The sequence below is a fragment of the Procambarus clarkii genome, chromosome 53, assembly GCF_040958095.1.
Source record: "Procambarus clarkii isolate CNS0578487 chromosome 53, FALCON_Pclarkii_2.0, whole genome shotgun sequence".
Classification (NCBI taxonomy): Eukaryota; Metazoa; Arthropoda; class Malacostraca; order Decapoda; family Cambaridae; genus Procambarus; species Procambarus clarkii.
Genome location: NC_091202.1, coordinates 31,253,869 through 31,273,761, shown reverse-complemented (window position 1 = coordinate 31,273,761; position 19,893 = coordinate 31,253,869). Strand labels below are relative to the sequence as shown.

General features: G+C 43.3%; 1 protein-coding gene across 10 annotated transcripts in view; it reads right to left on the bottom strand.

The window, feature by feature from the left end:
• Positions 1-19,893, bottom strand: part of LOC123767128 (MBT domain-containing protein 1) — a 52,823-nt gene that overhangs the window by 24,520 nt on the left and 8,410 nt on the right. For all 10 annotated transcript variants that reach the window (XM_045756650.2, XM_045756651.2, XM_045756648.2 and 7 more), the window contains 8 exons: positions 18,994-19,185; positions 18,453-18,546; positions 14,982-15,163; positions 11,941-12,186; positions 9,938-10,055; positions 5,630-5,882; positions 5,048-5,172; positions 1,387-1,652 (listed from right to left, as the gene is read on the bottom strand). In XM_045756650.2, the coding sequence (XP_045612606.2) occupies positions 1,387-1,652; positions 5,048-5,172; positions 5,630-5,882; positions 9,938-10,055; positions 11,941-12,186; positions 14,982-15,163; positions 18,453-18,546; positions 18,994-19,185 (1,476 nt within the window). The remainder of the gene's footprint in view (positions 1-1,386; positions 1,653-5,047; positions 5,173-5,629; positions 5,883-9,937; positions 10,056-11,940; positions 12,187-14,981; positions 15,164-18,452; positions 18,547-18,993; positions 19,186-19,893) is intronic.

Sequence of the window (19,893 nt, the reverse complement as noted above, 5' to 3'; positions counted from 1 at the left end):
ACAAACAAAAGCAAAACCAAGAAGGGACCAAAAAAGGATGCTACTGGAAGGTTGAATGTTTAGCAGAGAATACATTAAACTAACTAACTTCTGCATATAAGATATGCGGAATATGCCATGGTAAATAACATTAGAAGATTGAATAACAAAAGCAACTGTTTTAAACTGCTGTTTTTAGTATTTCATTTTACTACATTTATTGTAACAGTTCTATAATCCAGACCTTCGGTTAATTTGGGAAAAATCAAGTCCAAGTTTTTGTCTGCCAAATTTCATCAAACTCGGACAGAAATCTGGGTTAATGGTAGTTTTGACCAGCCTACGGAATGATATATGGTGACCTATGCTCACCAGAAACGGAGGCTGGCTATGTGTGGAATTGCTTAGGAGATTGGACCAAAGTTTACAGTCTGGTGAGAAAGTTGCACATCATATGATAGGTGGAAATTAAAATTTCACTCTGTGAAATTAGCCCATAGGGCGTGGAGAAATATTAAAGCATGACTGGTAACTTTATTAATATAGCTCCTATCATGTTTCTAGTAATTTTCATAAAAGGATGCAACAGTACAAGAAACAGTTGGAGGCTTAGAAACCTTTTTTCAAATCAAATTCTGTTGCTTATTTTCATCTCCATGATTTTCATTCACTAAAATATAGCCTTCATCCTTTGTACACGAGATTTCAATGCTGGGCTATGAGAAATACCCTGGATGTGATTAAATCTTTTTACAGACAGGTTTTCCTGGTGTTTGTCCTTTATGTGATAGGTGGAAATAAAAATGTTGCTCAGTAAAATCAGCCAACTGACGGAGGGAAATGTTTGGGGTATAAATGGTAAAACTTAATATGACTCCAATCACAGTTTTTAATCATTTCTGTAGTTGGACACACCATTAAGAGAGCCTGAAAGGGGTGGGGGGGGGGGAAGGGGGGGATTTTGAAAGCCATGGAGCTTATTTAAAACCCAATTCTATGGTTTGTTTTTATTTCCAATTGCAGCAGTTTTCATTCACTAAAATATAGGAACCCCCCCTTCTTCTTTGAAAATGTGTTTTTGAGGCTAAGGCATGAGAAATATACAAGATGCGGTGGAATCCCTTTACAGTTAGGCTCGTGTAAATTCATGTTTGTGTGGAAATACAAATTATGATGGTTGTGGTACAGAAAAATTGCTACTATGTTCATTTATAAATATTCCAAGTAGGAATTCCTGCTTCCTGACACCATATGATCCAGATTAGTGACTGTAGAGTGCTTGTATATATTTGGCTTTCAATATACTTTTTTTTGTTTACAAAAATATATTTTGGAAATTTATAAATTAAATATATTACCAAACATATTTAACAAAACTTTCCTTGAATTACTGTTGTTCTTACTTACCTTCATGACTGTAGCTACACAAATAGCTGACAAGTTGAGAGGATCTATAGCTTCCAGTTTCATTCCTTCACGAAAGGTTAACTTGGAGTTGCGAAAATATACAGGAATAGGGGTAATGGCAAACAGTTCAGGAGGTGCATCATTTGGATCATAGGTGCCACTAATGCACTTCTCGTGGTAGGACTGGCTGGCAACAATCTCGTGACCCACCTCTCGAGACCATCCCACCGGATGAATTATAGGAGCATCTTCATGGCACCAAAATCCTGCAATATTTTGTTTAAGTATTATTTTAAATTTATATACATACTGGAAGGAAAATGGAAAATTAATACAACAAATAATAAGGATGTTTTTATATTTATTAGACAGACAGATCTATATTACCTTCTGTTTTAGTACAGTACTGCTTTGTTTTCCTATAAATTGTTACCTTGAGGTGCTTCCGGGGCTTAGCGTCCCCGCGGCCCGGTCGTCGAGCAGGCCTCCTGGTTGCCTCCTGTTACCTCCATATTTGACATTAACCTTCCAATCTAATAAATTTAATGACAAGTTATGCTAGAGTTTTTAAAACTCTTTATGAAAACATCTAGGGAGCTGACAATGTGTGTCGGGTGACCGTGGTTACCTTGCGAAGATTTCGGGGCTTAGCGACCCAGCGGCTCAGTCCTCGACCTGACCTCCTGGTTGCTGGACTGGTCAAGCAGGCTGTTGGACACAGCTGCTCACAGCCTGACATATGAATCACAGCTTGGTTTATCAGGTATCTTTTGGAGGCATTTATCAAGTTCTCTCTTAAACACTGTGAGGGGTTGGGCAGTTATGCTCCTATGTGTAGTGGAAGTGTGTTGAACAGTCTTGGGCCTCTGATGTCGATAGAGTTCTCTCTCAGGGTACCTATTGCACCTCTGCTTTTCAACGGGGGATATTCGGCACATCCTGCCATGCCTTCTGGTCTCATGTGGTGTTATTTCGGTGTGCAGGTTTGGGACCAGCCCCACTACTATTTTCCACATGTAAATTATTATGTCTCTCTCCCGCCTGCACTCAAGAGAATACAGAAGTTGAAACAAAAGAAAACTTATAAAATCCCAAGAAACAAACAAATGAAATGAAAAATAAAATAAAAATCAAGTGTAGAATGTAATAAAATGTCATTTTTTGGTGGGTCTCTAAGACCAACCATGGCCTATCAGGGGCCAAAACCAGAAAATTTGGAGTCTGTGGTTTCCCAGGTGTGGAAAGCCTGGGGATTAAAAATCTACACATAGGTTCTGCCTCTGATAGAGATGGAGCTGCAAAAACATGCCCAGGTTCAGACACTGAGCAGGCAACATTGGAAACCAAAGCTGAGCCAGCCACTTAGGAGCCAGAAGGATCACCCTTCCCTAGTAGGACTCCAACCTGGCCAGAACTCAGAGCAACAGCCAGACTGGGGAAAAAGATCTATAAGAACCCCCATCTCTACCAGTTCACCCAAAAAGCATTCACCATATGAACCTCACGATCCATGAATGGAGCCAGGTACAAAGGAAGGTGCCAATTCCCCGCCGATGAAAAGAGGTCCACCTCCAGGTGCCATACATCTCGCGAAGCCAAAAGAAGGCGGTAGCAATGATGGTCCATTCCGTGGAAACTGGACAGAACTTGGACAGACAGTCTGCAAGAGCACTGGATACTCCTTGGATGTGAACAGCACAGGAGCCAAACACCAAGAACCCATCAGAAAGCTACTTGAAGCATCTAGTTCCAAAGAGACATGGACGAAAGAGATCCTAACCCCCCCCCCCCACCACCTCAGTTGAGACAAAGAATTATAGGGGAACAGTCAGAATGGAGCTGGAGCATGGAGCCTGGAGAAATCCAAATCCTCTGCAGTGCATGCCACACAGTCGCAAAGCACTAACCCAGACCTGAATAGTCTACGAAGATGTCGAGCGAGGGTGGAGGAAGATGCCATGAAACCAAACCGCGAAAAGGCCAAATATAAACCTAGCGATGCAGCAGCCAGAGAAAGGCCAACAGGGCCCACATCCTACGATAGTCGTGGCGGCGAAAGGGGCTGCCCCAGATGTACCAGAAGAGATGCCAAAGCCATACCTTGCCCATCTGATAAACTATGCAGGCAAAGTTCAGGCTCCTGCACAACAACTTGAGCAGCTGTTGAGTCATCAGGGGTCAACTCGACACCAACAGACAGCGGGTGATCAACAAGTGGAATGCATTGAAGGAAGAGGTTGTTGTAGCCAATGTCATCCACTACGTTAAGAAAAAATGTGATGAAAACGTTTTGTTGAGAGATAATTAGTGTGCCAGGTTAAACTGCTTAGGAGGTGAGGCATAGAGAGCTAGATCTCACTCCCCCCCATAGTCACTGATAGGTAAGTCAGTGTGGTGCAGGGGGAAAGGGGGGGCTGAGTCAATCAGGGGAGCCCCTGCACCACCCATCTCTTCACATTCTTGCCTGGAATCTTGCCAATGGCAGTCTTGAGACTATTTGTTTTACTTAGTGACTGAATTTGTTGTTGTTTTGTTTTAGTGTTGTGTTTCATACTTTCTTCTGCTCTTAACAAGCATCCTTGTCATTATCCTATTTACCTTACTTTGAATATTTGTATATTTTTTTTGGTAAAGGATCCCTACTAATTATAGTTCTCTAGTCTTTTTTACATTCAGATTTGCCAATTTCAACATTGTCCAGCTAATATTTGGTAACTAATAACACATTAGTTACCAAAATTATTAACTAATAGCACAGTAGTCTACATCCTCAGCTCTCAATCAAGGGTCCTGGGTTTAATCCATGGGCAGAACAGAAATGGTTGGGCATATTTCCTTTCACATGATGGCTATGTTTATCAGGGAGTTAAAAGGTATCCAGGAGTTAGGAAATTGTTGTGGGTTGAATCCTGGGTATACAAGGCAGGAAATATGGCAAAGGAAGTTTTTGCACTGGAATTGGCACTTTCGAAGTACTGTATTGTCCTCGCCAGTTAAAATTGGCGAGATCCTCTTAACCATGCAATGGTTCCAAGGATCAATGTTTCTGTGGTCTAGTCTCTGCCCATACCTTCTGGTTGGTGAACTGGTCAACCAGACTGTTGGCCATAGCTGCTCGAGGCCTGATGTATGAATTACAAGGCATGAGGTACCTAATACCATGCAGCTATGCCATCAGCCTTAACAGAATGCTAAATATCTTGTCAGACGTGGTAATATGCTGTTGCCATCAATGTTGTATACAGTATTGTGTTTGTATGTTACTCTTTTTGATGCCACATGAGGAAGAAATCTTTGAGTGTGACCCCCTGGGCCCCTGCCATAATAATAGCAAAGCCATCACAGTAACAGCCTTGGAATCATTACAGGGGTTATCAAGGTCCTGCTTGCTTATAGCACAGTGTGCTAGCTCCTAGCTAGTACCATGAGTTAGATTCACCACTGTTTTCCTTCCCTAATTTCCTTGACAAGATCATCTGTATAAGGCCTGTCACAGTGAGGAATAAGGTCAATGAGAGCCTGGCATAACATATGACTCTGAGGTGAACCCAAATGGCCTTGAGTCAGGGAACATCTGAGGAGCCTTAGCTAAAAAAATAATAAAAAGGTAAATAAATATTTCCACATTAATCTTCAATTCTGAATATTCAAATTAGCTCACCATTATCATCCGGAGGCGCTCCATGATATCGGAGATGTAATCTCTTGCCCACTACCTCTGTCACAGTAGCTACTCTCATTTGTGCAATTCTGTTCTTGTCCACAACTTCAACATTTAAACCAGGTCTGCAAAATAATAACCTTGTGACAAAAATATAAAAGATTAAAAATAAAAGTATACTGTATGCATATAGAAACAGTATGAAATACTGTTAGTACAGCTCCACTCTTGTAACCAAAAATAAATCATCGATACTACCCTGTTACATATACATCACTATATTCATGGCGTGGGGAAAATAACTATCTCCCTCAGCCCAATCTCCTTCCCCTTTATTGTGGACAATAAGGGTTTGTTTGCATCTCAAGGCAGTTGGCAATTGGGCTATAATCCTAATGCTAATCAAATAGCAAACAAACATATAATCACACACACACGCTGACTTGTGTCACACATTAATTCACAATGTTAGGCTCCTGTGATTAGCCGACTACAGTAATACAAAAGTAATGCATCTTTAATATTTATTGATAAAAGCATTTACTGTAAGCAACATTCAAAGATATGCAGAATTACACTTACCGAAACCGTGACTTTTGACTTTCAACTACACGAGACATGAAATTTGTTGGCAGGGTACGGGCACCAGTCAATCGTCGCATGAGGAATTCTTTCCAGTCTCGATATTTATGCTGGATGGTGCGTGGTGGTATCAGAGGGCGACCCTGTGTTGCACACCAGCCAACAGGATGGACTTCTTCAGAACAAAGATCAACCCAAATATCTTTAGAACTGTCCTCCACGAATCCTTCAAACCGTAGTTTAGCTTTGTATCCTTAAAAGAATAGAAAACACAGATATAACGTTTGGAGGGCTTTTTTGTATTATATATGATGAGAGGCTAGTTTGCTCTGCTCTACTAAAAACTATGGATGAATATCTTGGATTATAAATGAAAACACAGTCATTTAAATCACACACACACACACAAAAAGTGTTGAATGTAATGAAATGCCACTTTCTGGATAAGCCCCAGATGTTCCCCTGAAGCTATCTCACTGAAATTGCTTCCAATTACTGGTCACAAAAGTTGCAGTTCTATTTGGCCTACTGGGGACCATAGCCAGACTTTTGCCACCCCATCACAAAGATGCAGAGAGCGTCTGACATTCCACCATCCAACTAGGGAAGTATCCAGAAAGTCAATGAAGCACTACAGACCACTGCTTGGTTCAAAAGAACCAGTCTCAAAAACTGCCAAATGAACTCCCACAAACAATGTAAACAAGCAATTAAATCTCTCAAAACTAGGTCGAGCTCGTTAGCACCAATCCAGCATCAACTGCTAATCCTGATAAGGAGGGACAGAGGGAGTCAGGAAGCCATCAGGGCTCATCCAGCAGCCCATCCTCTAAAGGTTTCCACATGTCAAGAAAACTGTCAGTTTAAAGTGTCCTCTCCTAACCTACCAGAGGACCCAAAACAGAAAAAGGGAGAGTACGTCACTTTTGCGAGCCACAACCATTTTCTAGTACAGCAGGGGAGCCTCTTATGGTTCCCAGACACTAACTAACCATAGAAAAAAAAAACCTAGGGATTTACCTGGGAGGAGGAGTGATAGCAGGTAAATGGCACAGCTGAGACATAGACACAAGTAACACAAGCATGATGAGGTACAGGGGACACTGACCAAAGACTTTGACTGCTAAGACTTTGTTAGACCTCCAAAACCCGCATGCTCGAATGTCACCCCAAGACATGTTAGCAGAGACAGCTAACAAATATAGAAATATGCACAGCATATTTCTGATCATGGGAATGAGGGTAGACTGCAGGCTGGCTAAACTAAATAACAATAAAAATGACCTAAGAACTATAAATCTTGGAACAGGGAGATTAATTAAAAGGGATCAACCCACAAAAATACACTTAGGCAGAATCACTGACACGAATGTAGTGGTACATTGGTTACGACAAATGATGTACCCCTGGCTGAAGCATCCAGGCATCATTAACTAAGGGACCTCTCTGGAAGTCCACCGACTTCCAGAGAGGTCACTAAAGTCCAGCGACTTATTCTATGCCAGAAAAGAAAAAGGTTGCAGATGAACAAAATGCCCACCAGGCCCAAAAGAACAGAAGCCCTGCATCCGGAGAAGAGCATGAAGTGCTCCAACACGGCACATGGGAGGTGTGAGTGAGCAAGAACACTGCCCTGAAGAAGGAATCCTGAACTGAAAGGGAAACCATAAACCAGGACGAGGATGAAAAATAAAGGACCAGCATGGCTAAGGAGGTAAATAAGCAGACCTGATGTGAAACAAAGCCCGAAACGCTTTGCGTAATAGTGGCTTTAGGCATTGTATGTACTAGCTCTACCTATAAGTCAACCAATCTTTGTAAAAATTTCTTGTATGTATGTACCTTACCTAAATAAACATTTTATTTTATTTATTTATTTTAAAGCACGAGACAACTGCCAGAACAGTAACCAAAACAGAAAGGATAGCACAACCCACAACCCAGACTTACAGAACAAAGATGATAAGAGGAACAGAAAGAGGCAAAATAAATGCCAAGCAACTTCATACTGCCACCTTGTGGACAACCACAAGAAGGACACCATTATAACAGCCACCTGCCTGGAGAAGGGAGTCCTAAGCGCATGCAGCCGTTGGTACAAACTCCTGGCCACTGCCAACACGCCGATGGAACACCAGCAGGGTGAAGCCAATCAGGTAACCGAGGCCATAGCCGGCTTCCACCCAGTATAGCTTCAACTGACAAACCGACGGTGGGTAGGGACCCCTCTCCTCCTCTTCTGGCAGTGGCGGCCAGGGGGAGGGGGGGGGGCATGTTTGGTCGTTGCAAACGAGCGGCGTGATGACGTGTAGCTTGTTAGCTTATTTTTCTTTGGGGAGTTTCTAGTCTGTTTCATCTTAGATTGCAATATTTCTACCATGGGGGTTCTGTTGAAGCGCCTATCTTTCTGGTGCTCAACCCTTGTCGATGGCAGACATGAATACTTTTATACATAAGAGTTTTATAGGCCATTGCTCCATTTGCCTCTCTGAGACAAAGGCTATATTCTGGCTAGTGGTCTCTGGAAGGCATGACTACTCCATAAGACTGAGGCCCAGTATTAATATTCGCTAATATCAGTCCAATAGCTCCAGGGAGCTGATGGGGCTCCCCCCACAGAAAGTATTATCTAAACAGGAGGATGGATTGGTTACCTGCACCTCAACGAGGATGCCAGGTTCTGGCTTTGGTCCCCAGTAGGTTGAACTGATCTCCATGGCTGATGCAATTCATAAGTTAGGGGCCATCTCAGTGAGAGAGCTTCAGGGAGTCACAAGGGAATATTAGGCTGTCAGCTAGCCAGTAAGAATCTAGGGCCTCATAATGCAGCCAATATGGTGAAGCAGACCTAAACTAAATAAAGAAAGGTCCATAAAAAGAGGCAAACCTAGATTCCGTAGGAGGTACTGAAAGAGATCAGCCCTAGCCACCAAAGGAGGGACCCAAGAAAATGGAAAGCTCCAGAAAGACGAAGCCGAAGGATCGTATGACACTTGGAAATGTACCTTGGGGGGTAGTCACATTAAAATCCAAATCATACAAGGAAGGGGGTACAAAAACCATGCCCCTGAAGTAACAAACTTTTGTCCGTCTCAGAAGGACAAAAAAGGGCCAAGAGGGGTTGAAAGGAACCCAAGGACCCTTTCGAGCTTCTCTCCCACCCTGGCAGCCTGTCGAGACTACCCTGAGGCAGAACCGAGATACTCACCCAATGCCTGGAAAAGAAAGGCAGACTTTAAAGAAGATTGCCAGAGTAAGAAGGCGGTTGGAAATTATGCTCTGATACCCTGGTGGGGCAATATAGTTCAAATGCCTATGCACCTGAGTAGGAAGAGGCCACCCCCACGGAAGGCCATGTCACACCCTGAGCCCTGCCCTGACTGTGAAACCCTCAGACATTTCGGGGAGGAACAGATGCCGGGCAGACCGTACCCAAAGGAGAAGGAAGATTAGGCACAGGCAGAACCATGGTGGAATTTACCAACACTTCTAGGCAGAACCATGGTGGAATTTACCAACACTTCTAGTTCTGGGTTCGTAAACACTAAGCGAGCACACTCCAGAGGTATCAAGTGGACAGTGAGCTGTGAATGATGGCAGACAAAGTAAACCTGCAAAACAGCAGCTGCCTGAAAAGCTTTCCCTTCAGAAGCATGGATGGAAAAAAAAGTCACATGTGGAAGGACAAAAGTCACAGGACTTAGGATTGTAGGTGTCACCGAGCTGACAGGCAGCATGGCGAAAGCAGAAAGAATGATCGTGGCACAGTCGATGAGTACCTCTCAAACTCACAATTACTGTACTGGATAATCAGTTTAGCATGAAAAGCCATCTGGAATCATGCTAAAAACACTGCAGGGGATTACTAGGGCCTAAGGAAGTACAAAACATGACACGCAGACACTGAGGATGTTCACTGAAAATACAGTCAGCCTTTGCAGCCAAACCAACAGGAATGTGAAGGCTGACCACAGCATGCCATATAAAACAATTGAGCAAACCGCAGTGCAGCCCGCACCAACCAAAACATGCACCCCCCAACTAAGGATCTGTTGGTGGGGGCCAAAAAGACCCTTGAACCACAAAAAGACCCTTGAACCACCCAAGGTAAGGTACTCCACCACAGTGAGGTAGCCTTGAAAGAACTCCAGAACACACCAGAAAAGCAGCTGTCAGTGCAGGGGGGCGGTGCCAGGGAGCACCCAGAGAAGTCAACCTGAACGCATGCAGCTCCAGGCACAACACAAATCAAGTCAATGCAACTTAGTGCATGTCTCAAATATTTTCCTACATAAATATTTGACTCACCAGAAATAGCGACCACGGTAGCAACCCAAAATGCATCTTTTGTAACACCCTCTTCTCCACACGCCACCTCCACTTTCATTCCAGCACTCATTTGCTCCCAGCACTCAGACATGGGTGCCTGTAGGGAATAAAATGTGATTAAAATGATATATATTTTGTTCTTATTTAATAAAATTCTACAATTAGTTGCACTCTTATACCTAAATGACTTTAAATAATATATCTTAATATAAATTTTTAAAATTGTATAATTTTATTTCTGTGGCTGCAGTCAAATGGGGAAAAACAAAATCGCTGAATATAATGAAACACCGTATTGTAGGTGACCTGAGTAGCTTTCCAGTTATTTACTGTAGTGTATTGTGCTTCCCATTATTTGTCATCAATAACAATAGGTTAAATATTTACTTATTCTTAACATTTATACTGATCCAATCCCTTTATGTGAGTAATCCCTATGGGTTTTCAATACTTTGTTTTTTTCCACCCAGATGTAGGATATTTAAATAGTTTAACAGTTTAAGAGTTAAAAATGATTCCATGTAGCCTTCCACTCTGTGCATATTATTCACACTCATCCATGTTTCCCTATCTTCTTGGTCTTTCTGTTCTTCTCCTTACTTCAAAAACACTTTTTCACTTTTTCATTGTTCATCCATAGCCACACCATACAAATACACTTTCCTAAATTTTATGATTTCCTCTTTTGCACACCACATTTTCCTTTACTTTTTAATTCCTTACTATATCATAACACCCCAAAATCATCTCAGAATCTACATTTATACTTCTCTATCATTTTGCTCGCATGGCTATTTCCTAATGGTGTAATTTAATGTGTGTAATGAAGTAAGGGTGAAGAGGTAGAACAGCCTATTGACATAGCTCGAGTGCATGGGGGAGATGTGTAAAACTCTGGTTTGTGTCTCGGAGAGGCTGCAGGATCCAAGTAAGTTAGGAACAACTTCTGGTTTCAACTCTTTTAACCATGTCATAGCTCAGTCAATTAAGGCAGCGTCTAGGATGATCTCGGACGTAGGTTCGAATCCTCGTCACGGCCCTTGTGGATTTGTTCATTGATGCATCACGCTATTGTGATTTCTGTGTGTAGTCTGCATAATCTTGGATTTCATTTTCTTACTCACACATAGGGTCAGGAGCTGCAAGTCTTTCAGAAAGTCTTTAAGCCACATCATTTCCTATCTTACTCTTCATAACCAAGCTTTTGATGTGCAAGTTATTTTCCTTACATGGCTTACTGTTTACAGTCCAGACATTTCGCTCCATCCTGGGAACTTGCCATCAGAAGGAAGCCTGCCATGGCAACTCCACAAAAAACTCTAGTTTCTTCACCAGTTAACAATCTCCCACAATTATTTTTAATATTCCCAGTTACAGTTTCTATGTGGTCAAATTTTTAAAATATGAAGCTTATAGTTAGCGACATTATAGAAATAAAAATTTGTAACGGGGTAGTGAGTATGAACTGAGTGTTATAGGGCTCAACTAAAATGAACCATATAATAATCATGCATATACAGTAATATTAAGGTATGTAAACAGATGGCAGTGTGAGTCCCAAAATTGGAACGGTACCAAATGAGGCAAGGCTTCTTTTTTTCTTAAATATAGGTACTGTACTATACTTGTAGCTACCAATATTATGCCTACTATTTTGGAAAGGACTTATAGAAAAGGTCTTATAAGTTCATAAAGGAGATGAAACATTAAATGAGATGCCTTGATAAGATGATCTGGATGTCCCCCTATCAAGGTCACCATAGACAAAATTCTAATGAAATGTAAGTATTCAAATTAACAATGTTTTGATGGTGAAGGAAATACCCTACAGTATGACAGCGAATTTCAGTTCATTTCTGACCCTATACATTCCTTCCAACCCCACTAAAAAAAAAAAGAATCTATCATTCCAAACCAAATGAAGGCTCTCAAAAAGTTGCATAAAGAATACTATGTGCCTTAAATCAAACTCAGTAACTTACATGTCTGAAACAGCTTACAGGCACTGCTTTAAAATTGGAGTCATCAAGGTATGAAACAGACCAAGAAAATGTTCCGTCCAGATCAATTGTGGACTCAGGTGGGGGAAGATAGGTGGGTGAGACAAGTGGCTCTGAAGGCATGAGAGATGGCTGAGGTTGTACCACTTGGCTGGGCTTAGATGGGGTTGCTGCTGTGGGAGACGGTGGGGATTCTCCACAAGGTACACTTGCTGGTTGACCAATAACCTGAAAGATAAATCTCACAATTCACTCACTTTATTTGAGCAATTTAGCTTTACAGTGCTTATTTTCAAAATACAATGCTAATCTTTTAAACAAATTCAAAATTCCATGCAACTTGCTTTAATGAACAATACTATTATGCAATCAAAATCTTTACCTAAAGCTAGGAATGTGTTTCCCAATACAAAGGAAAATTAAAAAAACAGCATTGAATGTAATGAAATACCATTTTCTGGGTGAGCCCCGGAGGCTCCCTGGAGCTATCGGGCTAATATGCGATACATTAGACAAGGGCATTAGTCAATGGAGTTCAGCCTACCTGAGACCAGGAGTCAGAACCTGGGCCCCCTCAGAGAGGCACAGGCAGCAATGGCCCCTGAAAAATCCCTGTGGTTGGGGGTTTTCCTCATCTGCCACTGACTGGAGTTAGGCACCCAGAAAGGTAGGCATAACAAAACAGACCCCCACATGGTAAGAAAATTGCAACCAAAAACTGAACCGAGGCAGAACCTCCCTCAAACCCCAAGGAAACAAGCAAACGTCACACCTCGCTGCTGCGCCGCTTGTCCGCACAGCCCTCCCCCTACTGAGGAGGGGAATGGGAGGGGGAGGGCCTCCAGTTTGGAGGTTAAGCATCAAAACAACAAAAAAACCGCCGACCGGAGGGGGAGGGTGCCAGAGAGCCTCTGGGGCTCGCCCAGAAAATGGTGTTTCATTACATTCAATGCTGGTTTTTCATGGGGAGCCCCTCCAGCTCCCTGAAATTACATAACCAAAGACTCAAGGATCCCTCCAGAAAGTGGACATCTCGTTCTTCGCCAAAAAAGAAGGCAGCAACTGAACAAACCACCTACCAGGACCGAAAGAACAGGAATCTGAGCCGGAGGAGAGCATGAAGCTCATCAGCCCATCCCCCAGAGGCCAATGCTAACAGAAAGAGTGCCTTGGAAAAACAATCCTGAATCGATGGGGCCACCACCAACTGAGGAGAAGAGAGAAAGAGAGAGTCCCCGGTCCAAGGACCAGGACAGCTCAGGCGGTGCATGAGCAGGCCGAAGGTGAAACAAAGCACGAGAAAGCTTGTGAAACAGGGCCGAAGCCTGAATGCAAGCTGGAGCGGCTCCGCCAGCCCCACACGATAAGAGGTGACAGTATTGGACATCAAATTATGGTCCTGAAAAAGACTAAGAAATAAAGGACAAAACCCAATCGGAAATAGAAGACAACCTACAAAGAGAGAGAAAATGATGAAAAGAACGCCAAGAGACTTCATACTGTCGCTGAGAGGAAGACTCGGCAAAAGAGAGCAAAATCAAGGTCGAAGCGACTCTCACACCCAATTCTGGGTCCCTAAACCCAAAACGGGGCAGCTCTGGGGCATCTGACTAGGCCACTAACTGGGCGAATTGCAACAAGAAAAACCTATCCTGCAATGCAGCCTAGCCCCTAAGGTCTTCAGAAGAAGAATGGCTAAGGTGGCGAACGAGAGGGGAACAGGTCCCACATGACTCCGGGTCGTACGTGTCACTAGCCCAACAAGCAGGATGACAGAGGCAAAACATATGATCGTCATCCCGAGACAAGAGGCAACGAACAATCCTCAAACTCGCACAAAGCGAGAGGGGACTTGGAAGAAATATCCAAAGCTGCTTCAAACCCCACGGGATTTACCAGGACCCACAGGAGGAGGAATCCCGACGGGAAGCCCAGGCACTGGTGTAACAGAAGCCGGTTATACCCCATCTAATACTGTGCAAACTGACCCCAGGAAGCAGTGTTTGCAGCCTCGAGGGGCCCAAAGGAAGATCAGCAAGCACAACCTAGGTGAACCTAATCGGAAGCTAGGCAGACCTCCACCTGGAAAGAAAAAGAAAACTTGAAACTTTTGAAAATACACCACAAACAGAGACCAGAGAGAGAGAGAGGCACGGCTCCTGCGATTATGGAAGCTATGCTAACACCGGGGGCACCAACCAGCAACAAAAATACTCCCTACCCAGACAAACTGAGAGCCCCAGATGAAGAGCCCCACGACCCCTACTGAACCCCAATGATGAGGTGAATGACAAGCGACACCAACCTCAACAGGAGTGAAACCCTGAACGTCTTAGGGAAGAAAACCCTGAACATGCAAGGGCAGTACCTATCAGGCGCCTAGGGTAGGTAGCCCTAGACACGTGCAGCCTGAATACTCTATAACACCTGGCCACTGCACCAGACCACACAGGGCAAAATCTAGGCAGGAGAATGAGGCAAGAAGTAACGTCTGCTCTGTACGACATCAGTCAACGAACTGCCGGTGTCAGCACTTGGGCCGGCTGGGAGGATGGGGGGGGATGATCGCTAACAAGCTGGCGCACTAGTTCTTCCCCCCTAATTCCTCTTCGGGGGATTGGGGGGGAAGGAGTTCTTGGGCTCTGTTCTTTCATGGATTGCAATGTGTTACCAGTAGGGGTTTGTAATGGTTCGCCTACCTTTCTGGGCGATACCCCCGGTCAATGGCAGACATGACCATATTCTCAAAAAGTGGAGTGTTCATAAGCCATTGCTCCCTGCACTTCTCTGCGGGAACCAGGTTCTGGCTTGTGGTTTCCGGTAAGCAAGAACCCAAAGTAACTGATGCTTCTAGACTAATATAATGAATATCAGTCGGTTAGCTTCAGGGAACTGACAGGGCTCCCCTCAGAAAACGAGATAATTCAACTGTGAATTATTGCTTCAAGTGTATGTATGGACATCCAACCACAAAGCCATTACACACCCATCATTTAATTCAAAATCACTGAATTATAACTCACCTTTTGCACAGGAATGGACTTTTTCTCTGGGTCTTCGACTGGCTCCTTCTCTGCAGCATGATTTTCTAACATGTGAATGGAAGGTGGAAGGGGACCTCGGGCACACGCTAAACTACAAAATTTTCGTTCTTTTCCATAAAAAGCATGTTTGACCCCAATGGCACCACATTTTTCACAAACAGCTGTTTTGGAAAAAAACATTTCATTAGACTAACTCAAATAATTAATCTTGGATCGTAATACTGTAATGAGACAATAGGCAATAAATAAATCCAATCCAATAATAAACAAATAAATCTATAAATTCAATGCTGTATAAAGAAGTACAAATTAGAAAATAAAAATAGTACAGTATTAATATATCAAGTGTTTAACGTAAAAGAAAAAAAATTACGACAACTGAAACAGTTGGTAGACACCGGAGAAAGGGGTAGATGTGGAAAGCCCACCCAGCCGTCTCATACTGCCGCCATAAACGCACAAATGTGACAGCAATAGGTCCACCACTCAGTCATGATATACAAGGCTTAAAAAACTCCATATGAAAAGATCAGCAGAGAGCCCCGAGCTATACAGGTCAAGCCACTGATCCAGTGGGAAAAGAGAAGACTCAGGAAGGGAAGAGGATGGAGACAACAGGCCAAAAAAGCCAGAAACCAGGTTTGAACTGGTCAACTAAGAGCCAGGAGGAGGAGTTGGAGGAGGCCAGTTGACATCTTCAACTTTGCCAACAGAACAAATAGTTGGAATGGAGGGAATAGGTAAAGATAAGACCTCCTTCCCTTATTTAAACAAGAGGTATCAAAAAGGCAAAGCTTCACAATCTAGCAACAACAGTACATAGACTAACAGCCATCAATTTCACGTAGGTGAACAGGTCATCTTATGATAGCTGATATCATCTTATGATATCTTGGTAAAGCAAGAATGACTTGTCCAATGACTACTACTTCGAGATTGGACAAAAATAAGACAATCTACAAGGCTTCCAAAATGTCCCCAAGTGAAGACTGAGCCTGACAAGAGAGAGGGAAGCCAAAGCTCTGTTAAAATTCCCACTACATGCAAAGAGTTCAATGTCCCTGATTAGCATGGTGAGAGCTGGTGACGAGCTCCCAACTGAGATCTGACTTGATCTCAGCTCAGTTGATCTGTGAACAGCTTGAGCAACAGAAAAGAAATGTGCCTACCACAAAATTGAATCTCAAAATAACCCAGAGAGGAAAATGATGAATTAAGATCCTCTGTGGGCAAGGCAGGGCAAGCACCACACAGTCTCAATTATGGAAAAATAGGATACCCACCAGAGAACATGATACAGTGCCTTCAGCCAGATACAGCCCAAATGGTAAACCATGCAGGTGACGCTTGGCCTGGCCAAAAGGCACTTGAGGTTGTAAATGAAAAAATAAAATTTCCCCAATACGTCAGCAACGGAAGCACAACTGAAACGGCTGACCTCAGCAAAGAAAATGAGACAGCTCTGGCATTCCAAACAAGGTCCAGTCAAGTTAAATTCCAGAAAACATCAACTGGACTTTCTGCCAACTGACCAGAAAGCTGAGATGGGACAACTGGGAAAGAACCAAATCTCTAGTCATTAGACAATATGAATGACTGGAAGCCCAAAACTAACAAGCCACCCAGGAAGGCCAGAACTCAGAACCACTGCAGATGAGGGTGTCAAAGGACTGCTGGAGTCAACAAGTTCAGCCCAAATGTCAGAGCTTGAAGGTCGTAAAAGAGGTGCCCTACTCAGAACCCCAACCAATCCCTGAACTCAAGAGTGGATGCAAATGTGCCTTGAAGCACCGTAAAGGTCCAGAGCAACATACAAAGATCCAATCGAAACCAACTGGCAAATCTGGGATGTGAGATAAAAAATGTACAGATTGATAACAGACAGATCCAAAATGAAGGAAGGTTCCAAAGTCTCTCACTCAGAAACAGGCGAAAAAATGGACACCTACCATAAGGACAGGGTCACCATGAGTAATTACCATGAGCACACTCTTGACCAACAAACTGATTATGATGCCACTGATTAGAGGAGTAGATGAACCAAGCAGGTACCTGAGACACCTAAGGGAAAAACCCAACCAAATGAAAATCTTGAGACACCATTTGATCCTGGGATGCCCAGACATCTCAGAACCAAGTGCGCTGAAAGTTGCTCAGATGTTCCCCACCACACTGTCACATTGGTGTACTACAAAAGGGCCAGCATAGGAACTTCGCCAACTGCTGGACTAGGGCGAGTGCTGAAAACACTCATTGGCTGTGTCGAGGTATAAAAAAAAAGTGGAATCACACACACCTTGGTAACCAGCACACCCGAACCCCTACCTCAGCCAGCAGTCCAAGAAACACAAACACCAGACCATTAAGAAGATAGAACCTGGATCAGCAGAGGCAGCCAAAATATCTGGCTGAGAGTCTGAAAGCCTGCCAACAAAACCATCCCTTTAAGGAATAGGAGAGAGAGAACAGGGAAGCAAATAGAAGGGGAAAGTAACCAAGTGAACTCCTGGAAAGAATTGAAAACTGACAGCCAGCAGGCATGACAAGCCACAAAAACTGTCACCACATTCTACAGGAGAGGAATGAAATTTTTAAAACAGTACATATCTACATTTGTGGCAACAAACCACAGGACAAAGGATGAGAGATCCTTGCCAAAGGGTTAAGGCTGACTCGCAACTGCCATGAGTAGATCTGCGCTGCACAGAAACAGAGAACCTTCACCAACCATGTGTGCGACTTATAGTTCACAAATAAAAAAAAGGCAACTTGCCCATCTGGATGTGGAGGTGCCAAACTCTGACATCATTGGAGAGGGCAGGCATGAACAGAGTACAACTGACCACCACAAAAACCTGAAAAAACAAGGAAAGCTTCCTTCAAGTAAAGCGCCTGCATACTACAAACATTCTACCTCTTGTCGAAGAAAAACAAAGGCTTGCCCTTCTATGGGCCATCAATGACTCCTCGTTTTCATGCCCCATTTCCAATATTATCCTGATTATTATCAGGGCTTTGCTCAGGCATGGGAGTGTGGGACTAAGTGGTGCTGAAACCCTGGTTGGCTAGTACTGTACTGTCCTCTGGTGGTGAGAATCGGAAGCAGTGAGGTGGCACTTACCTAGGTTATTTTGGACACCTTCGAGTATTGTTTGGTTTTATGACTGTTTTTTGCCTTCCTTTGAAGTGCTTCCTATATATGTGGCATCTTATAACACCTTCAGCTTCCCTGAATGTGTCGAGAAGGCAGCAGTCTGATCCCTGCTTCAGGGTTTGCCATGAGATGATTTGGGATGCTTTTTGAGATAATTTTGACCCTTGGATACCAGAGCATATGTTCTGGGGAATCACTAAGGGGCAACCAGAAAGAAGTGCTTCATTATAATCAATGCTCTATTTATTATAGTACACTGAAATGAAGAAATAATACTTATTTATAATATCACCTACCCATTCCTTCTCGCATGATGGGAATTGCACTGAGATCTGTGTCCTTTTGGTATGCAATTGGAGTCTTGAGTTTTAATGCAGGATGGTGGTGAACCTTCAAAAGAAATATTTGTGTTATTATTGTTATTACAGAAATATAAAATGTAGAAAAAAATGTCCTACAAAATATTTAACAATTAAAACAATTGTGAGATAGTTTTATATACAGTACTGAACTGTAGTGGGTGCTCAATCTTAACAAACCTTATTATTAAATTTCTGCACTGGCTGAAGAGTTTGTGTTTAGTGCATCAAACAAATGTTCATTTCTGTGAGGATTGTTCACCTAAGCCACCATTTTGTCAATCAAACATTAACCTTAAAGTGTGGTTATTGTCATGCATACATACCAAACTAATTTGGCACATGTCAGTTTGATAGCTTCAGGAAGCCGACAGGGCTCCCAACAGAAAACTGAATATTTCAAATACCTTTTATGAAAGCAATGATAGTGATGTGTTTTACAAGTAAAAATGAAATGTCAGCAAGCAATGGACGTTACCTTAGGCTTCTTAGATTTAGGTATAGGCGGTGGAGATTCGTCAGCTTGTCCCACCATTCCAGGCTCTGTGATTGGGGGCGTTCCCTGTTGCTGCATGACATGGCTGCCCGAAGAGTCTTCGTCATACCCATCATAGGATTCATACATATACTCTGGTTGAGTGATGTAATCTCCAGTGTTGGGGTCATAAAGCTGCAAATAATATTTACATTGATTTGTTGAACAAGAAAATACATAACAATAGTTCAATAAATAAATGTTGGATAGAAAAATGATTAATAATTGTATTGCACTCTACTAAATATATTTTACTACTATAGCACTATTCTTAGAAGATGAAGCTTTACAAATATGAAATTCCCCCTTCAACTATCATATATAAGAATTATATAAATAACAAATAAAACAAAATTTTTACTATATTGTTGGTTCGGAATGTAGAAAGTAATAAACATAATTTTACTCTGAAATAAGCTAATTTTATAAAAAAAAAAAAAATGTATAGGTGACAGGTGAAGCCAAACAAAGTTGATGATGTGCTCAGATTATCAACATTTTTTAGGGGGGGGGAGAGGGGGGAGGAGGGGGAGAGGGAGGGGAGGGAGAGGGGGAGGGGGGGAGGGGGAGAGGGGGGGGAGGGGGGGAGGGGGGGAGGGGGAGAGGGGGGAGAGGGGGAGAGGGGGAGAGGGGGAGAGGGGGAGAGGGGGAGAGGGGGGAGAGGGGGGAGAGGGGGGGGGGGAGAGGGGGAGAGGGGGGGAGGGGGAGGGGGGAGAGGGTGGGAGGGGGAGGGGGGAGGGGGAGGGGGAGAGGGGGGGAGGGGGAGGGGGGAGGGGGAGAGGGGGGGAGGGGGAGAGGGGGGGAGGGGGAGAGGGGGGGAGGGGGAGAGGGGGAGGGGAAGAG